The sequence below is a fragment of the Melospiza georgiana genome, chromosome 1 (assembly GCF_028018845.1).
Source record: "Melospiza georgiana isolate bMelGeo1 chromosome 1, bMelGeo1.pri, whole genome shotgun sequence".
Classification (NCBI taxonomy): Eukaryota; Metazoa; Chordata; class Aves; order Passeriformes; family Passerellidae; genus Melospiza; species Melospiza georgiana.
Genome location: NC_080430.1, coordinates 49,079,700 through 49,101,254, shown reverse-complemented (window position 1 = coordinate 49,101,254; position 21,555 = coordinate 49,079,700). Strand labels below are relative to the sequence as shown.

The 21,555-nt window shown below is 41.7% G+C and overlaps 1 protein-coding gene across 20 annotated transcripts in view; it reads left to right on the top strand.

The window, feature by feature from the left end:
- ARPP21 (cAMP regulated phosphoprotein 21) overlaps positions 1–21,555 on the top strand; it is a 142,666-nt gene that overhangs the window by 61,619 nt on the left and 59,492 nt on the right. For 8 of the 20 annotated variants that reach the window (XM_058041494.1, XM_058041510.1, XM_058041472.1 and 5 more), the window contains 5 exons: positions 3,644–3,752; positions 5,550–5,651; positions 12,017–12,054; positions 14,107–14,166; positions 16,678–16,910. In XM_058041494.1, the coding sequence (XP_057897477.1) occupies positions 3,644–3,752; positions 5,550–5,651; positions 12,017–12,054; positions 14,107–14,166; positions 16,678–16,910 (542 nt within the window). The remainder of the gene's footprint in view (positions 1–3,643; positions 3,753–5,549; positions 5,652–12,016; positions 12,055–14,106; positions 14,167–16,677; positions 16,911–21,555) is intronic. The other 12 variants (XM_058041522.1, XM_058041554.1, XM_058041531.1 and 9 more) reach the window with 8 other exon arrangements.

Genomic DNA, 21,555 nt, shown 5'->3' with positions numbered 1-21,555 from the left:
ATTTAGGTATCCAGTGTGGTAATAGTGAAGAAGTTCCTGATTTTTTATGGGTTTGTAGTAATAATAATAATTTTAAACCTTGCTTTGATGACAGCAAGAACTTAGTTCATGCCATACTAAAAATAATCTTGATAAATTCACTCCCTTAAATGCATGAACACAGTCTGATAAATTGTGCTGACTACTAGTGGCAGTATCAGCAAAAAAAGCTCAGAAGAGTAAATATGATTGTTATTAATTTGGGACTCACATTAATTCGCTTCATATGCTGTATTATTGTAATTATATACTGTATGACACTACACTACATCTTACACAAAATTGTGCATTATTTTCCTTGTTTTTAAGCAGTTGATTCCCCTGCAAATTCATAAACTAATGTAATAGATTTCCCCAGAATAACCACAATGTCTCTGGTTCCTTACAGCAAATGCATTATGCTGTTACAGGGAACTTTATAACTGGGAATGTGGAATTTACCTTGGCTTCCATCCATGGAACAGACCAAAACCATTTCAGTCAACCTGTTCTCTACCCAAGTGATTCAGAACATTTGGTTTCACTTACTGGTTTTAAACATTGTTTGCCATCTGTATCCTACTAATAATTTATTTGTACAATAGATGTTGAAAAAGAAAATGCAGTAGCCAGTATTAAAGAGAAAAACAAGCACATGTGTTAATATCTTCTTTAAAATAGTCTACATTTCTTTATACTGATGATTTTCGGTGTTTGAGGGAGGCCTGCAGGTTGGTGTGCCTGGAGACAGTTGCTGGTGGGATATCCTAGATCTCACATGACAGTCTTCCCTCAGGCTTTGCATCCCTATGAACTGAGCTATTGTATTTGCTGGGAATGCCCGACAAAGGCAGGAATGATGAATCTGGCTCCATGTTCTCAGAAGCCTAGTTTGTTACTTTATAATATTGTATTATATATTAAAGAATACTATACTAAACTGAAGAATACAGAAAGGATACTTCCTAAATGCTAAAAAGATAATAATGAAAACTCATGACTCTTTCCAGAATGTCGACACAACTTGGCCCTGACTGGCCAATGAGCCAAAACAACTCACACCAGAATCCAATGAAACAATCACCTGTGGGTAAACAATCTCCAAACACATTCCACATGAGCAAAACAGAGGAGAAGCAAATGAGATAAGAATTGTTTTCCTTTTCTCTGAGGCTTCTCAGCTTCCCAGGAGAAAAATCCTGGATTAAGAGATTTTTGCAGAGAATGTGAATGCCACACTGAGCTGATCATGCTCTTTGTGACCTTGCTGGTCGCGGTGGCCCAGAGCTGCAGAGGTGGCTGAGAGGGGTGGACCTTCTCATGGTGCTGAAGGTACCCTGGTGCTCCTGAGTGCTCAGCACATTTGCAGAGTCTCTCTGCTCATGCAAATTTCTTTTGACGACTGGAGATTGATCACCTACTGAGCTTGCAGATTAATTTTATTAACAGGCACCTACTGAATCATTAATTTTGACTTGTGGTTTGATCATATATTTTTCTCTTATGAAAAACATTCTATAAATAGTAAATGAATTGAAAATGGGATTTAAAATTTAAAATAGTGCTATGAAATATGAAAAGAATGTTATTGCTTAAATAAGTTAGTAATTGGAGGAGACATTTTTTTCAAAATCTTTTCAAGGTTTTTTTCTCTGATTTTTTTCTAATGACTTTTTCCCTGAATTTTATAATCTAATTAATTTCTTTTTCTTTGCAAATGATAGATATTCAGTTGATAGTTTACAGCTCTAAATTTTACACTGATGGTACAGAAATTTTGTTTGTGCTTCAGGATGTAAAACCAGAAAAATAACAATTCTCAGATAGTCCTGTGAAAGCAAAATATATGAGTGAAGGAATCTTCATTTCTGGCTGCACAGGCATAGCGCTTATTGATGGGAGCAAAGGGAGAACAACCCACGTAGCAATCCACTAATGGGGCATTGTAGCCTTTCTGTTTATGAGGAAACATAATGAATGACTCATGAGATTATGAAACTACTATGCAGAGAGCCAGGTTCCTCTGGGCTTTTCCTAAATAAGGCTAGTAGGGCAACCAGAGGATCTAGTGACTTGGGCCCTATAGCTATGGATGGTGGTCAGAGGTTTCTTTATTTGTCAAAATCTGTGGAAATTGGGATTTGTTGCTTTGCGTGTTTTGTTGCTTTGTCACAAAAATGGCAAATTGTGGGCAGATGTGGAAGTGCTCAAAATTCATAAAGAAAGAGAGGCAGGATAGCTGGTGTGCCTTACTATTGAATTTCTTACATTTTATTACAACTGTTTCCTGTATATGTGACAATGAATTGTTATGGACTGCAATTATGGCGTGAATGTGTGCTGTATTTTGATTTGAAATCCATAACACTGTAACAACAAAATGGTTGCTGATTTATGCTTCTGGTTTAATTTTCTGTTTTGAAATAAGATGAAGATGAGAGGTTTTTTTAAAGGTTGTAGAGGACTCTTATTTGCAAAAGCACTTCTTTAAATTCTGCCTTTTGATTTCTTCACCATTGCTTGTATTGATGTCAGCAGAAGCTTCATGTTTTGTTTGTGTGGGTATCTAGACATGAGCATCCCCTGCCACCGCTGCAGCTGGCAGCTCTTTCAGCACTGAGCACAAGGCTTGTGTTCCCTGACAAATCTCATGGTGTATTGCTGCTTTTAAAACACAGTTTGTGCAGTTATAGCCACTCAGGTGATGGCAACATAGGAATGTGAGCTCAGTTCTTGAGACCATCGGTGACCCTCTTGATGGGGTTGGGCTTAAGACTCTGCAGGTTTAAACACTGCAGGCTTAAAACAGGCTCAAACACCACTCTGGGAATGGTGCAGGCTGGAGAAGCTACGAAGCATTGCCTGTGACCAACTTGGCCACAAAAGTTGCTTCTTAAAGTTCTCTTTTTGCACAAGACGGGGTGATATCAGATACTGCTTTTTGCACAAGGTGAGAACATGGAATGGCATCATAGTATCTTATAAACCTGAAAACATTGAGCCAAAACTCTGATGTTTGACTTTATAAATAAATAACTAAATAATTAAATGAGTTTGAATCGGTGAACTAATTGATGCTCTATGATTGTTCTGGAGTATTCTTCCCACTTAGTGGTGATGAGATAAAATTTTGTTTAAGCAAAACATCATCAGTCCCTCCCTTTACTGGTTTTGCTTACCAGGAATGAGGAAACTCTTGAGTGTCTGGTTTTGATTTTGTGTTTTTGAAGATTCCTACCAGTTTTTTCCTTGCTTTTCAAGATGGATAGACCTTACTAAGCGGCAGTGTTGCCAGAGATCTCAGCTACTGAAGGAAGCAAATTAACATACAGTATGGTAATTTGTTTTCCCTGTCCTTCAGTCACAGTGAGGAGAGTCTAAATATTTCAGTGACTGAGACTTTGGATTCCCATTCCTTGCTAAACAACAACAACAACAAAAGCTATTTATAGCAATAACAGTTAGCAGCGATACAGCAGCCTCAGACAGCTATAGGCAGCATCTCACAAATGTTAACTGCTTTTGCACTGAATGCCTCTGTGAAAACAAAGAGCACTGAGAAATAAAGATCAAAGCAAAACCAAAAGAAAGATTTTTTTATTGCTATGTTTTACTTTGCTGGCAGACCAGAGCAAAGGTTTTCTGAACATTTAAAAGATGAAAAAGGTGAAGAATCCCAGAAGCGATTTATCTTGAAGCGAGATAACTCTAGTATTGATAAAGAAGACAATCAGGTTGGTTCTCGGTTCGAGAGTTGCTGAAATTTGTTCTGTTTTTGAAGGTGGGCTGACTGATGTTATTGTTGTTCTTTTGTTGTTGCTCTCCTCCTCCCCTGCCCTGCTGCCCCTCCCCGCCTCCTCCGGCCCACGAACCACCGTGGGTGGCTCCGAGCCCCAGCGTGGCCGCTTCAGCCGTGGCACTGTGTGGGTCTGCATGGGTGGTTTGCTTGGCGCAGGACTTGCTGCATGCCCACAGTGGGGGGGGAATGCCAGTGGCTCTGGGCTGCGTGGGAGGCTGTGTCAGTCGCATTCCTCAATGTCTGGCCTAACTATGGCAGTTGTTGCGCTCCCTGTAGCTTCCTTCTTCCGTTGTACCTGTGCAGAGTTGGATTTCAGTGTGGACCAGTGATGAACTGATGTAGCCCAAAAAGGAGAGAGGGAAAAAAAAGTGTAAAAAAAAAAAAAAAAGTCCCAAAGATGTGATGGTGAGGCCAGGTTGATTTTTTTTTTTTAAACCATCCTAAAGTACATTTTGACCAAAAATAAATTAGGTCTGTCTTTTACTTCCCTTCCTCCTCCTGTGCCCTCACCACCTTTTACTGTCTTTGTAATTTACTTGCTTGTGCATGTACTGTGGCAGACCTTCCCCCATATGTTGCCTGTGTCATAACACTACCTTAACTTAGGTGAGCTTGATGAGTAGGGGAGTGCCAGGGAAATGTGTGTGTTTGTGCTGCCTTTAAAAGCGGGTGTTGTGCTGTTTCAATCCAATGCAAGCTGTATATGTGGAATAGATTAACAAAAAAAAAATCTATCTGAAATGGTTCTGTTGTGATTTGATTTTATGAGAAAATTCTCACAGGTAAGAGGACAGCATATGTTTCTTTGCTAGGGCTACGTTTGCAGAGGAACCAACCAGTGATTCTCTTGTTGCCACTTCCCTTCATGTTTTCAGTAAAGGACCATTTTTTTTCCTTCCTTTTTTCACCCTTTTTTCCTTGACTTTTAGTTGTACATGGCAGCCTTGCCAGTTGTGCTGCATACAAGCTGGCTTTGAAAACAAACCCCAAGCAATTTCAGGGTCTGGTGACTGTGGGGATCACTCAAAGGAAAGCAGCATGACCTTATCCCACCTGGTGCTGGGATGCAGGGGGAGAAGGACCAGTCCTTGAAACCCATTTGTCAGTGAAGCATTTCCTGATGGGGCTCATCTCCTCTCCTCCTTCCCATGGCACAGCCATTTCCCACACTGTGGTTTGCCAAGAGGCAAAAATGGCCCTTCCTTTTCCAGCCAGAATTCAGTAGAGGGTTCCATACAGTGTGAAAATCATTAAAACTGTTGTGCTGAGTATCTGGGACTTCTCCTTGCACACACAGACTTTGTGGGTTTCTTCTAGGGTTTACAGTTCAGCTCCAGCAGCCTAGTTACCCTCTTTCTTCCTTGATTTCTTAGGTAGCCCACCGCTGCCTGCCCTCCTGCTCCTCACAGCTGGTAGGAGAACCAAGAAATTTTAGCAGTTGAGAACAATGGCACTTAGACCTGGGCTGAGGACACCCAATTTTAGGATGGTGGGTCCACAAAAGCTGTGCAGAAAGCCTTGTTTTGGCCACCTGCTCGATGAACCCATGTGCAGCATCTAACTGGAAATCTTTGAGAGCCAGTCTCACAGGGTTCTTTGTGCAGGAACGACAGCTATCATTTTCGTGCTTCATTTGTTTAAGTGAACATTCATTATTCTCAGCTGACAGTTACTTAATGGCAGTTTTTAACAGCTCAACTTATATAACCCTCCTGGTTTTCTTTCTGCTCAGCAAAACAGAATTCTTCCATTTAGAGATGACAGACGAAGTAAATCAATTGAAGAGAGAGAAGAGGAGTATCAGAGAGTGAGGGAGAGAATATTTGCACAAGATGTGAGTAGTTATTTTAATTGCCTCTTTAGTGCCATACCTTCGCCGGTAGTCAGACAGTTTTGCCCCCCTCCTACAACAACACTGCAGCTGGGCTTGCCCTGTGGGGCTGGAGGTGACAGGGAAAGCAGATTGGCTCAGAGGGTCTCAGAGGAGCTTCAGAGGTGTGGAGCTTGGCTGCTGCAGGGTGAGGTGATGAGAGTTGCAGGGAGAAGGGTAGAGGAGAGATCAGGCCCAGCATGTTGTCTGGGGAGTGCCTGTCCTGTTTCTTTGAATGTTCGTGTTCACATGGCCTAGGTTTATTTCCTTTTTCCTTCTGCTAGCCAAAGAGCAGTGATTTAAGTGGACACTCTCAATAATTTCAAATGGCTGTGTTATTTTATATTTCTTTCAAAGTGGATCAAATCTTTATAAGCGTCCTTCTGCAGAGACTCCCTATGGGTTTTGGTTTTTTGGGCCAATGCTGTAACATCAAGACACTGAGAGCAAAAAAAGGGCAGAGGTAATCATGGAGTTGCATCATTCTTTTTAAATGACTGATTAAAGAACTGTGCTTCTACCATCAGAAAGAGTCAGTCATGCTGTTGATGATTATATTCTGAAAGGAATAAAATGAAGAAGACATTAAAATTCTTGCCCTTACTGAAAAATCAGAACTTTCAAGACAAGGTATATTGCTAAGGAAAATACTTAAATCTAAAACATCTGTGAGCAATACCTGATGCTCCTGAAAAAAAAAAATCACAATTTGCTATAATACTGTAATGATGAGGTAATAAAAAAAAAAAAGAAAAAAGCATTTTAATGCTTTATTTCATATCTCAGTGGGAGTTCTGCCATTTATGAGAAATATGGGAATAAATCTAATTAAATCTATTTTTGAAAATCATATTGGGCAGTGTCCTTTTAAATTAAAGCTGTTCATATGTTGCAGGGCTAATAGTACTGCTAGGAATTGCACATGTCCAAGCTGGGTTATTTTGGCAGAATACACTGTATAGTTTTAAGGTATGTGTTGTCTCGCTTCTTAGTAAATAGCTAGCTACATCTAAATATTTTTAGCTTCACTTTTCCCTGGCTGAGATGATTCCAGGAAAAGCAGAGGCCTTTCAGTTTCTGTTTTGCTTTCAGCATGTTGGCCTGGATATAAATACTGTCCCAGGCTACACATGGTGGAATTGCCAAGTTGTTCAAGAGCTGCAAAAGCCACTTTGCAACAAGTTTCTTATATGAAATATAGGAGGTTTTGACACATTACAAAAGAGCTTGTGCAAAACCAAAAAAAAATCTTTGGGTTTTGATGCAGAATTCAGATGAGGCAAAATGCTAAAAATTACCAAATGGGAAGTTATTTCCAAAATAGTCCAGTTTCTATCACAAGCTGCAGCTAGAAGTGCCTGTTTGGGAAAGAGATGGCTGGAAAAGTGTGCTGAAAGTGGCTCCATAGTGTATTGCTGCTGTTACCTTTAGATATTTGAGTTCTAAAAACAGGCAAGTGGAGAGCATTTGAATTGCCCACAGCAGGAGGCTGTTGTGGTTCATTGGGTTGGCATTTTCAAGTGGCAGGACCTAAGTAAAAGTGTGCTTTTTGGCAGACATTTTAAATGGAATTGGGAGGGAGCATTTTTAAAGATCAGCAATGTTAGATATCTCTCCCTCTCTCTCTCATATCCACTCCTTTGCTCTCTCTCTCACAGCTATTGCAGGTGTTAGTGAGCATCATAGTGCAGTGAATTTCAGCAAGCTGTATGTTTAATGTCAAAGGCAATCTGTGTTTTATCTGAGCTTTTTTGGGTGGAGCATTCCTTGCCAGATACAAGGTGTTTTTAGGATGATGTCAGTGGTTGTGGTGGTGGACAATGTATTTTTTCAATTTTAGGAAAGAGAGAAATGGCTTCCTGTTATAGATAGTCACTTACTGCATGTAAGACTGTGAAGTTTTAAGGCCCTCTGCAGTCATTAATTAATCCAATTCTCCCCAGGTTTGTGTGAGGTAGGTACCTAAGCCTTGTTACTCTGCAAATTACAGATACAGAGAGTCAAAGATGGATTACTGATGTGGTATTTTTATTGCCTCTGTACTGTTTACACTGTTGTAGTCAAGCCTTTATGAATGCCTTGCTTGTGAATCTTAACAAATGGATCACAGATACGTCTCTTCTAGTTAGAATATGCATGAAGAGATCTTGCATGGGAAGTCTTCAAAGCGCAGCCATGAAGGTCAAGAGTACTGCTATAACTTGTTGCATCCAGCAGCACCACCCCCCCCCAAAGATGTTTGAGACGCCCAAACCCTTTAGATAACAGCCCAAGAGTCAGAACTTTAAATGAAATTCATAAGGAAAAGGCAGTCTGGTTGCAGGGCCAAAAAATTCCATGCATGTTTTGAGTGCTGTGAAAAATGTCTTAACCTGAACCCCACATAACCATATAAAGCCTTTCTGTTCTTCCTTTGATCTTGCAGAACTCTAGTGCACCAGATCTCTTCACTTCCAAATGGGAAGGTTTTAACAAAATAAGTATGTTCATGAGTAATGCCATCGCTATGATAGTCCTTATGATGATTACTCTAGTATTAGTCAGTTTAAATTATACTTTCTGGCAAGTTTTCCGTCTGCTGTGTTGGCTATCACAAATTTCGACAGGGAGAGCTGGAAGCTTTAATGACTTCTGTCTCAGCAAGATTGAGAAGCATGTTAGTTTGATATTTTAATAAAAGGATTGGTGAAGAAATAAATAGCTAAAACCATGATCATTCCAGCTCTCTGAAACAAGAACTGCAAAGTGCACCTCCAATTTTTCAGGCTGCTAAAAAAAGTTTAAAAAGCACAGTTTGAGCTCTGTTATGCTCAAAACTATTTCAAGGGTTTTTTTTTTAATTGCAAAACTTATTTTATTGGAAACTTAGTTTTAAAACAAAGTGTGAATTTTACAGCCACACACACTGGAGCAGAGGACCTGCACTGTCTGGGTCTTGCAGAGAAGTTCCTTGTCTGAACTGCTTTAGTTGCATTTGGGAAGTTGAAGAGTTACTGTCCAAGAAGGACAAAGAACAACATACAGGAATAAAAAAAATGTTATTTCCCTGTATGTAGAGAATCCCAAATGCTTGCATAAATAATACATGATGTTTGGCTTTGAAGCATGCAGAAAATTGACTGTAAAGACCAGCAATCAAATTACATGGGGGAAATTTCATCCTTCAAGGTTAGTGCAATGTATAACCTCATGAGCCAGAGTCACGCTAGGACCATTCAGTGCTCATAAATGCATTCTCTGGGAATCATTCTAATTCACTAAAAAAAATGTAGATTTTTTTTTACTTACACAAATGCTAGAATTGCCCATGATACACATGCAACTTATTAATGGAAATACACCATGCTCTTTATTTTCTGTTGTCAGCTGTAGTGGCTGTTTTTCACCAAGGAGTGTATTCTAAAGAACCAGATCCTTTAGGTACAGTTGGTCACAATTCCTCTACTTAAGAAAACTCAGAGGATCTTTATCAGTCTCTGATGAAAGAGAGGAACAAAAGAAATACCTGTAGACCTGGCTTCAGCCTGTTCTACTCCTCTAGTGTGAAAAGATTAGGAAGAAGAGGGCTTAAAATTAATAAAAACAAATCAAAGGCACACTTCATTCTTGCCACCGTAAACCTGTAGGTACTCAAACTCCTGTACTGGTGTACAGAGACTTTCTTTGTGGCTGAGGATGAAATAGCAAGCATTAGTTGGAAGCCTGAGATCTATCACATCTTGTTAACTGACATGAAAATTATTACCTGATAGTACCCATTGCAGGATATTGCTGCATGTTAATAGTTATCTCTGTTTGCTAATGTAATTAAAAACAAGAGCAGCAGCTCCCAGTGTATCTAGTACACTGGCAGAACTGATGCACATTTTCCAGTTGAGACTTTAAAAGGTTCTTGGAAATCGGAAAAGTGAAATACTCAGTTCATAAATAACAATCAGTCATACAGAGCATCCTAATGGAAATCTTGCACGCAGAGATCTCCAAGGACACTAACTTGTAGATAATCTTACATAATTTTTTTATCTGATAGGTTTGTTGCCCGTCTGTTTAAAGGGTAAACAAGAGTCAAGTGTTCTAAGGATTTTTTTGACAACATCTGTGCTGGGTATTTAAGCTTTCCTGGTGCTTTAAGTGCAATACATCAGGAAGGTGAGTCCTGACCTTGTAGTAGCTAAATTTCTATCCAGAGCTGCTTAGCCACTTGATTTTTAACAGTAAGAATAAAATAATACAAAAGTGGCTGTCTTCTCTGCCTCTCAGCCTCACACCTGTATTGAAGAATAATTTCCAGAGATTGGAAATGTGTTGGCACAGTGTGGCACTGTGCTAACATCATCAACCAAGAAGACAAATTGAGTTATTATGGACTCTGCTTAAAGTCTGTAATACACTTGATAGTGGTTCCCATCAAGACGCTGAGAAGGAAGCAGACCTTTCTGCTTGCTTGATAAAATATAAATCCCAGATATTTATTCTGCTTTATGCCTTTATGCCAGTCTCTTAAAAAACTTTAATAAAATAAAATAAATACAGACAAGTGCATTACAGGCCCCTTTGCTTTTGTAACTTGGTGGGTATACCGTCCAGTACTCTGGTCTGAGCCAAGGTTTTTCTGTAAGAATAGCTGTAATCCTGTGCTTTGGAATGTGACTGCACAGAAGTCAATGCACAGATGTCCATCATGAAGCTCGAGATGATGACCCCACAGCTGAGGTTGTACAAGCCCGTGGGGTGATTTCAGTATGCTTTTCTGGGGCTTTTTGCTTCAGCATAGTTAGACTGTGCTGAATCCTGCACATCCTGCATTTTTTAATGAAACCTGGTGCCTGAGTAAGATACATAAAATGAGAGAAGACACAGTGTTGTAGTTGTACAAAGGATCCCACTGGTTTTAGGTGAAGCAGTTTGTACCTTCTCTTAGCCTGAGGTGAAGGCCTAGGTCTGCTGTAGCTGGTGGGAATCTGATTCCTGGCAATGGAGAACTTGTTTCTGATCTCCTGAGGCTTCATGCTAAGGAGAAACAGATTGCCCCTGATGCAGCCCAGTGCCTTGCAAATTTAGCGGGAGTGCAGGGTGGGAGCTCACTTGGGAAGCCCACAGAACTGTCAAATGTTCCCTAATGTGGATTCTGGGTGGGTGAATTACACTCTAATGAGAAATTGTAGTGCCATCTGAGGGATAAATTTCTTCCTTTTGTAGATTGATGGGGCAGCACTAGCTGTGGTGTCAAGGAAAAATTTCATCCAGGCATCAGCTGGAGCATTAAGAATGAGCAGGGTGTTGCTTCTGGTGCTGGCCAAGACTCTTTTGAGTGGGTCATTAGCTCACCCTTTACGAAACACAGACATCCAAAATCTGTGCTCTAACATTCCATACTGTTAGAATTTGACACAATTAATGATGGCATTTTATGATTCTTTGGGCTGAATCCTATTGCTACAGAACTAATGGCCATAATCTCTGGTGTTGTCCTTCCTTTACCTGCCTTTTGTTTAAATTCAGTGCAAATGCTGACTGTTCTTTCTTCTGCACCTCATCAAGATATAATCCAGTGACAGCTATGAGGCTTTTTGTGTAGCGAACATGAAATAGGAGGGAAATGAAAAAATCAAAGAGGGAGAATTATTCATGGGAAATTGAGCACAGCTTCATTTCTCTGCATAAAAAATTAAGTAATTCTGAAAGAGATATACACTTGTCCATAGGATTTATTTCTTCTGAGCCCTTCACCTTTTTTGCGATCTAAGTGCTCCAGCAGAGAGCCTTGTTGCTATGATTGTTGTTAATATTATCATTAAGAAGGTTATTATCATTTTATATCTCAGTGTTCCCCTCTCCAGCTGTAAAATGTGAAGTCACACACTATTTCTAAGTACTGCAGTATCTTCTCTCCCTTTGAGGAACTTCGTAAATTCTGCATGCTTTCCTTCTGTTTGTCCTTCCTACCTAGAACTCTATGCCATCCTGCAGTTTTATTTTGAGGTGGTAGGCCAGACCAGTGGAACCTTATATTGTGCAGAAAAAACATTTTTTCCCCTTCAAATTGCCAGTATTTTGCACATAGTGCCTTCTTCAGAAACTGAGAAGTTTCAGTTTGTTCCCAAACTGAGACACCTTATTGGCAATGTGTTGTAATGCATGGAATTTATTTTACTGGCCTGACCTTATTCTTGACCTTTTTTCCCCTCTTGTCTTCTGCAAATGCAAATGATGCATGAATTGAAATCCCCTTAAGCCTGAGCAGGGGAGGTAATTCTAAAATCAAGGAAGAAATTGGAACAGCAGAGCATATCTAGAACGTCTGATACAATGCCTTTTTTATTTTTCAGTCAGTTTGCTCCCAGGAAAACCTTTTTGTGGAAAACAGGTAAAAAATAGCTTTATTTTGTGTGTGTGTGCTAAACTTAGCTGTTTCTCTTATTGTCTATCTGTAGTTCTATAGTTATTTTTCCTAATGTGAAGACTGTTGAGCAGATTTGCAGTCTGTATTATCTGCATTGGTTTTGTGCTTTAAAAGGGGTAATGGAGCTTGCCTTGCACTATGGTATCTGAGGAGATAAAGTATTACTGCTGCTTCCCTGAGGCTTTTGCATTTCAGTTTAAAAAGCAGATTGTGGGAGAGAGGGTGGGGGGGCCACCTAAGCTTTCATTTCAAGTGACCATTCTGTCTCTGGAGTGCTCTTAGGATTTAACTTATTGATCTTTAAAAAGCACTCTAGTGGTGGCTGGATGACAGCATTTATGAAACACCAGGCTTGGGTGTCTGTTGTTTAACCTGCTCTCCCGTGGGACTGAGCAGCAGCATTGGCATCACTTGTTGCTTGTGAAGGCTCACAAGTTCCACACAAGTTCCTGCTTTATTGCTGCAGTGTAGTAGTGAGTTGGTGATATTTGAGCTCACTGTTACTTTGCATTACTGCATGATAGTCCTTGTGAATGTTATTTTTGTTACCTACTCAAAACAAAAGGGAAGAGTAAACTGTGTTTGAAATGTTGAATATGAAATGTTGGCTCCATAACAGCCGTAAAGTAGCTTAACTGTGTTGAAAATCTGAAAAAATTGTGCATCCTTATGGCAGATAAGGATTTTAACCAAAAGGGGGGAATTTAATTGGTGAGTGTTTGAGCAGTGCTGACCCAAGTCTGTCCTGCACAGGTTTAAAAACTGTTTATCACCCGCCCTTGAATAAGGGGAGGCTCTCTCACACAGTATTTTATTCTCTGTCCATCCTGACATCTGTCAGATGCGTTTATGGGTGAAGCTGTTCCCATAGAAAATGACTCCACAGTAATGGTACAAACCAGCTTTTCCAGTGGACACTTCTGTAAGTGGAATGAGGGAAGGCCCTCAGGAGATCATGGCCACTGTCATCTAACCACCTCATGTTCTGAGGGCCAAGGGTATTTCCTCAGCTGCTGCCTCTGTGTCGTGACAATGGAGATATGTTTTATCAAAACAAATCAAAATTCCAACAAAGGAACCCATAAAGCCAAAAGCAGACGCTCCCTGAAACCTCTTTTTTCCTGTTGGGAGATTGGGGCAACAAAGATGACACAGTTGTTGACACTTCCAAGTCAGCTTGGAAAGCACTCAGAGGCTGCACTGCCAAGGGTAGGGTGGGTACCTTTATGGGATAAACCATGGACTCCATGGCCCGGCCTCCCCTGGTTTATGCACCCTATCCCACACCTGTGTGCCAGAGAATGTGGTCAGCCCTGGTATTTACACGTGGTTTGCTGTCCTTGAACCTGGGAGCTGACTGACCAGCCCAGTGTGAGGATGCACACCCAAGTGGGGACCACTAAAAGGCCAGGATGGGAATTGCACAGCCTGTACTGTTGCTGTCCTGAGGGAGACTTCAGCTGCCTTCTTTTCTTGCTGCATTCCCTGCAGCCTTTGATTAGGTGAAGCACTTAAAGTTATACTTAGCTCCGTGCACATGAGCAATCCTGTTGATTGGCTGTGTTGGAAGTTAGGTGTGTGTTTAAGTGCTTTGCCTTTCTTTTTTGTCAGAGGATCTGAGCCTTTCTCTGAGCTGCAAAGACTTCCAAGCGACTTAGCAAGTACTTAAAATTACATATGCAGTATTTTGCTGGCTTGCATTTTTTTTATGTTCTTATTAAGTGATATTTTTATGAATTTTCCTTTGGATGGAATGATTCCTTAGCTTCTGAGAATTACCTTTCTCAGTAACAGGAAATGCTAAATTGGCCCTCAGCCTCGCTGGATGATATTTTTTATGTTCAGTTGACTGTGTACAGGTAAGGGAGAGGGAGGAGGGGGCATTTTTAGCCTTGGTTCTTTAAACTGAATCTAGCACAAATTGAAAAAGGTATCTAGAAATCAAATAAAACTTTACAGATCGGATAAATTTGAATTACCATGTTTTTTAGCATAATCTTTCTTTTCATTTTTCAGTAGGCTGTTGGAAGACAGTAGCATATGCAATGATATGCATAAGAAGAGACAGCTGTTTAGGTTTGTATGAATTTTATTTAATGTTTATTTCCCAGTGTATCCCACTTGTGATTCTGTCTGTGTCCTTGCCAAGGCACACCTTGACATGTGTGGGTATGTCAGTTTGCTGGTTGGAAAGGAGCATGGAGAACAGACTCCGACCCCACTCTTCCCATGTTCTCTGAATGAAGGGGTAACAAGAGGACCCTTTTCTTTGGGTAACTGCCTCAGGAACCCCATGAGATTTTTGGCTGCCTGGCTGTTCAGACTGTGACTGTTTGGGAGAGACTGGAGAGGCTCCATTTTTCCTGGAGCATATATGACAGGCACGTTTCATAGACTGGTGCCCAGACTGACCTTTTTTCCTTTTGTTGGTTTGTTAAAAGCTGAAGTAAAAGTGCATTGAGGCAAAAACGATTGAAGCTCCCTTATCTGAAGTATCTGTTTTGAAACTTTTTTCTGTTAACTTTGTCTTCTCAACTCCAATTCCTTCCACACATTCAGATGCATTCCATATCCCAAAGAGCATCCCAGGCCAACAGGAAATCATTAAAATTCAGTCCCTATTTTCATGGAGAGCAATTCTACCAATTGACACACTGAATCAGTGGAAGTCTGAAACTGGTGATGACAGTGTTTCTCTGAGAGTTTTAGAAAGGTTGTCTTCACCCACCATGTGCTCTCACACATTCAATTCACATCAACCAGGCTCCTTTAAGAGTCAGTCAGCTGCCACAAGTCTTAAGCAGAGGAGGCAGAAGGAATGGGTGCTTTCAGAAGTGTGCCCTTCATCTATTAAGGCACATGGACAGCAAGGCAGATATTCACTAGATGTCTGTGTGCATTGGGGTTTGCATATGTCACTTCAAACCTATATCATTTATATTACATAATTTTTCACTGTGAGGAGAAATGGATGTGTGAGGAGAAAATTTGATGTGTGGTTGCTTGCTGAGTCTGCATGCCATCAGAGCAGCCACAGAGGAGATGGAGAGATTGCACCAGATAAGGAGCAGTGCTGGAGCATCTGCTTCTGTGCCCCATGACCACAGGCAGCAGGCACAAAAAAGCTTCCTTCTTGCTTTGGGTTAGCCTTGGTGACCTGAGAGTCTTGGATTGGGCATGCAGGACTTAGGAGTGTCTGCACACACGCTCTTAATAACTCATGTCTGAGTTTGGGGAGCTAAAAGAGATGTTTTTGTAACCCAAAGCCACAGATAATGGAGATACAATAGCATTCTGTTTCTCTCCCTCCTTTTCTCTAGCATATAAATGGAAGGGAATTGTTAATTTCTAAGCACAAGAGTACAAAAGAGTCTGTAAATAATATACTTCGGGGGTTTTTTTCTTTCTGATTAAATCTTAAAGGATTATTTATTTTTAAAATCCTTTCCCCTTTTTTGTGTTGTTGCTTCTGTGCTGTTTCTCTTGATGCTTTCCCCCTTTGTGGGTCTAGCAAAGGTCAACAGGTTTATACTGCTGATCACATCTGAGAGAGGCTCTGTTACAGGCGATGAATGCAACAGCCTGATCCCATCTTTGACACGCTGCCTCCTTCATGTCCCAAGTGACACAGCTCAGCAGGTTCTCCAAATAAAAAGCAGGAGCCAAGTCCACAAGGAAAAAGGGGACCAAAAAAAATAAATTGATACAGTCCCATCCTTTTGATCTGTAGAAAGAGTTTTGAGCCTGCAAGCTATTATACTGTAATATACGACAGAAGAGTGGAAAATGTCTTTTAAAATCCTTCCAAATACAGTGTTATGAGCACCACTTGGGATAACATTCATGGTGCACTAAGCCGTGGTAGGCATTTTGGTTCTGTCATTTTAGCAGCACAGTGCAGGTAGTTTACCATAAATAAGCCAAATTCTGATCACAGGATTTACTGTGTTATTACTCACAGTACACTGGGTGCTCTGCAACTGTTCAAGGACAGGCAGCATTTCTACCCAGGAAATTTTAGTATTATTTTGTGCAGAGTGGAAACAAAGTAAACTGACTTGTGGGTCTCTAAGTGAAGCACTAACAGTGAAGAGATTGGGGTCACACTGAGAGGACACATGTTTAGGAAAGGCTTTAGGTGAGCTCACAAAGCTGATAATGGCTGGGGGCAAGCTCCTATAGAAATAAGGTAGAGTGCAGGTGAAGTTGATGACAAAAACATCACAGTGGATGGACAGCAAAGTGAGAAGTGGTGAGGGGCTTGCTGAGGGAAGAGAACACTCAATGGGCACAGAAATGCTGCATCAGTGCTGCATAAGACTGCTGTGTCAGCCCCATCTGGTAAAGTGCTCTTTGGAGACATCCAAAAGGGGAGGGTGGTAAGTGCCATGGATTTAAAAAGGTTATAGCAGTGTTTACATGCTGAAGGCAGATAAGTCTAGGGGTCAAATTCCATTTCAGACCTGCTTTTGTGAAGGCAGAGTATCTCCTTTTTCTTTATTTGGGTTGCTGCAAGGTACCTGAAGATAGACTTTGCCTTGACATGGTTTTATTTGTGTATAAATCTTTGTTTCATGGTATCTGCAGGGGCAACAGAGACAGCATTGGGAAGACATCTGGCAGTCGACAGAGCAGTACAGAGAACGAATTGAAGTGGGCAGACCACCAGAGGCCATGGAGCAGCACAGACTCGGACAGCTCAAACCGAAATTTGAAGCCAGCCATAACAAAGACAGCCAGTTTTGGTGGGATAACCGTCCTGACAAGGGGAGATAGCTCATCAAGCAACAGAAGTACCGGCAAACTGTCTAAAACAGGTAGCTAGTACTGTATTGGATTCACAGTGTCTCTTGCTGTGTGGTGATAAATGTCTGTGCTGGTGCTTGTCTGATTATGGTCTGTCACACGATGGTTTGGGTTGGAAGGGACCTTCAGACACCAGGTAGTCTGACCCTCATGGTTGGTTCTGTAGATGGAAAAATATATCAACAGTTGTGTTTCCTGTACAAAGGAAATGTGTATGTCCCTCTGTGGATGCTGGTATGTGGGTGCCTGCTCCTGAGTTTTTAGGAATCAAGAAAAAATGCAGTGCATGAGGTTTGCAAATCATAGGAGAGATAGGCTTTACCTGGGGTATAATGTGCACACACCATACATGTACTGCACTTGTAGCCTGGAAAGGTGGTTCTCCTTTCAGAGAAAGCACAGATTTTGCCTTTTCATTAATATTTATGAGTTGTGAATAATTAAATGTCAGATATCTGAGGAGAAATAGAAGAACATTTTGTTGTCATTCCTAAAGTGGACCCCATCTGTATTTTAGAGTACAGCTTCTGCCTTGGTGGTGCCAGTTGAGGCCATGGACTCACAGAGGTCCCACAATCTCTCCATTTTCTTCTTTAGTTCCCATTAAACAAAAACATCCTTTAAGGGGACTATGAATCTGGTGGGAATTCTGGATTTATTTGCATTAACTTTACAAGTACATTAACATATGAGTGAGTCTCAGGGTCTGGATCTAAGTAATTTCAAGCTATGCCATTAAGCTATTCTATTATACTTTAGGTTGAAAGTGCATAATAAATAACGAGGCCATCAGATGATTCCATCAGATTGGTTCATTTGATACCTATAGTACAGGACAAATGGTAATCAATATGTAGCACTTAGTGCTCTTTCAGCTTGAGTGTGTTTTATGGATGGTACTTAATTTACACCCAGTTTATCAAACCTGACTTGGTCAAATTTCACTCCTGTCCCCCAAATCTTGCAGTAGCTTTTGTGTGGTTCAGGATGCTGGGGAATGGAGTTTTTAGAATAAATAAATAAAGCCATTGACATAGTAATTACATTTTAGATCTCTGGATGTTGAACATAGTTTAAAATTTTAGTCAGTCATAAAGTCACTTGAGTTGAAAAGACTTTTAAGGTAATCAAGTCCAAGCATTAACATAACATGGTCAAGTGCACCCCTAAATCATGCTCCCAAGGGTCACACTTACATGTGTTTTAAGTACCTCCAGGGATGGTGACTCAGCCACTTCCCTGGACAGTATGTTAGAATGCTTGACAATTTTTTCAGTGAAAACATTTTTTCCTGGTATCCAGCCTAAACGTCACCTCTAGAAACTTGAGGCCATTACCTCTTATCCTGTCACTTGTTCCCTGGAAGAAGAGAATGACCCCCACCTTGCTACAACCTCTTTAACCTCTTTTAAGGTAGTTGTAGGGAGCAAAAAGAACTCTGAGCCAGTTCTCTCAGCTACTTCTCATCAGACTTGTGCTCCAGACCCATCACCAGCTCCATTGCCCTTCTCTGGACGTGCTCCAAGCACCTCAGTGTCCTTCTTGTATTGAGGATCTAGAACTAGACACAGGATTTGGGGTGCAGCCTCACCAGTGCAGAGGGCAGAGGGACAATCACTGCCCTGATCCTGCTGGCCACACCATTGCTGATACAGATCAGGATGTCATTGGCCTTCTTGGTGACTATGCTGGCCCATTTCCAGCTGGCTGATGACCAACACCTTCAGGTTGTTTTCCACTGGCCATTCTTTCCCAAGCCTGTAGCACTGCGTAGGGTTGTTGTGACCCAAGGGCAGGATCTGGCTCTTTGTCTCATTGAATGACAAAATTAGCCTCAACCCATTGCTCCAGCTTGCTCAGATCCTTCTGTAAAATTGTCTTACCTCCAGCAGATCAACGCTCCCTCCCAGCTTGGTATCATCTGAAGATTTCCTGAGAGGATGCATTTGATCCCTTCGTCCAGATTATAGATAAAGACATTAAACAGCACCAACCCTAGGGAATTCCACCTGTGATCAGCTTCCAGCTATGTGTAACTCCATTCACCACCACTCTAGACCTGGCCATCAGCCAGGGAGAACTGTACACCCATCCTGGCAGTGAACAGCTAGATTTTTCAGGAGACTGCTGTGAAAAACAGTGTTGAAAAATGGCTTTTCTGAAGTCCAGCACCCATAGCCTTTCCTTCATCCACTAAGTGGGTCACCTTGTCATAGGAGATTGGGTTGGTTAAGTAGGACCTGCCTTTCATAAACTCACGCTGGCTGGGCCCTGTTGCCTGACTGTCCTGTACATGCCACATAATGGCACTGAAGAGGATTTGCTCTGTAAGTTTTCTTAGACCAAAGTCAGACTGATGGGCCTTCAGTTCCCCACATGCTCCTTGTGGCTTTTCTTGTGGGTGGGTGTCACATTTTCTAGCTTCCACTTAGCTGGGAGATGCCACTGGGACTGCTGATAGGTAATGAAAGTGGCTCAGTGAGCACTTCCATCCTCTCCCTCGGAACCCTTGGTGGATCCCATCTGACCTTACGGACTTGTGTGGGTCTAAGTGATACAGCACATCACTACCTTTGTCCTTGGATTTTGGGGGCCTTGTTCTGCTCCCTGTCTCTGTGTTCTGGCTCTGGGTACCCAGAGAACAGGTCTGGATATTACAGACTGAGGCAAAGAAGGCATTAAGTACCTTAGCCTTTTTCTTAGTCTTTGTGACTGTTTCCCCCTCCAACCAATGAAGGATGGAGATCATAGTTACCCTTCCTTTTGTTGCTAATATGTTTATAAAAACATTTCTTGTTGTCTTTTACAGCAGTAGCCAGATTAAGTTCTAGCTGAGCTTTGGCCTTTCTAATTTTCTCCCTTCATAGCCATTTTTTACCCTGAACCAGGGTGGCTGTGTTCCATGCTGAGTTGTCTTTTAGCACATGGTTACAACCTACTCCTGCTGTTAAGACATCCTTCTTGCAGAATGTCCAGTCTTCCTCGACTCATTTGTCTATCAGGACTTCCTCCCAAGGCCAAAATCTCCCTCTGAAAGTCCAAGGTAGCCAATCTGCAGACCCCTCTCCCTACTTCTCTGAAAATTGAAAACTGTCTTTTTTGTGATCACTATGCCCAATAAAATGTCCTGCCATCACATCACCCAAAAGTCCTTTGTTCACAAAAACGGGCCCACTGGGGCACCTTCCCTAGCTGGGTTCCTCACCAGCTGTGCCTGGAAGTTATCTTCCACACACTCCAGGAACGTCTTAAACGGTGTCCGATTTCCAGCAGTTGTCTGGTAAGTCAAAGTCATGTGTAAGAGCAAGGGCCAGTGATTGTGAGACTTCTCCTGTCTGCCCTTAGAATATTGCATCTGCTTCTTCATCTTGCTTGGCTGGTCTATAACAAACTCCCACCCTGACACCTGCTTTGTTGGCATTTTGTCTGATTTCTACCCATAAACACTCAACCCTTTCGTCACCACTGTCAAGCTCTAGACAATCAAAACACTGTCTTAACATAAAAGGTGTATCCCACCATCTGTCCTTCCTTGTGTATGCCTTTAGAAGCATTTCCAGCCATCCTCTGCAGCCCTCCCCTTGTGGGAGTCATCCCACCCTGGGATGGTAGCTGTGTCACAGCTATCCTGCAATGCAGGTACTTCCACCTCCTCCTCTTTTGTTACCCATGCTGTGTGCATTGCTGTAGATGCCCTTAAATTGAGTTACTGATCCTGCCCCCTTTTTGTGGGAAGAAGCTGTAATTCCTAGTGATGGTTCTCAGGCACTTCTTTAATTTCTAACACATCAATAACCTTTGTGTCTTCACTGCCTCATGAATCTCCATCCCCTGCCTCCACTGGGATGTCAGAACAAAGAACCTTACTGGAACACCGTCCCTTAAACACTGGCATGCTGCATAACATCCCTTTTGCTTTTCAAATCTAGTTTAAAGACCTGGTAACTCCTCTGCAAAGATACTTTCTCCCCTTTTGACAGACAGGTGTAACCTGTCTGTCTAGGCTTGGTATTCTATAAACCAACCTGTGGTTAAAACCCCAAAAGTTCTGTCAATGACAGCATGCTCAGAGTGTGTTCTTAATCTGCTGTCTCTTCCTTCCTCAATCCCTGCAACTGGAAGGGCAGAGGAGAGCACTACTTTTTCTCCTGATCCCTTAATCAGTCATCCCAAGCCTTGAAGTCTCTTGATTGCCCACAGACATCTTCTTGGGATTTCATTGGTGCCTAACTGAAAAATCAGTAATGAAGTGAGAGCTGTATCAGAGTGAAAAGGTTTATTTTCATATCTTTAACTCTGTCACTGAGGAGGCAGAGGACAACCGCAAGAAATGAGTCTAATCAGCATATTGGGTGTTCTGTTCCCTCCAGAAGCGAGTCTCCCACGACCCATCCTTTTTTCTCTATGGAAGCAATTTCGATGCGGGGAGCAATCTGAATTAACCTCCAGCCAAGTGAACCGCCATCCTTGCTGCTGTTTGGTTCCACTTGCAGAGGCTCACAGCTGTTATCCCAGGGCCCCTGAGACAGTGAGATAATCACACAGGAGACCTGCCTGCTATGCTGGGCAGGAGCTTGTTGCCATTGCCCCCTGTCTCTTCATCCCTGTGTTCAGCCAGATGGAGAGATGACAGAATCCTTCCTGTCATATGTTCTGTCT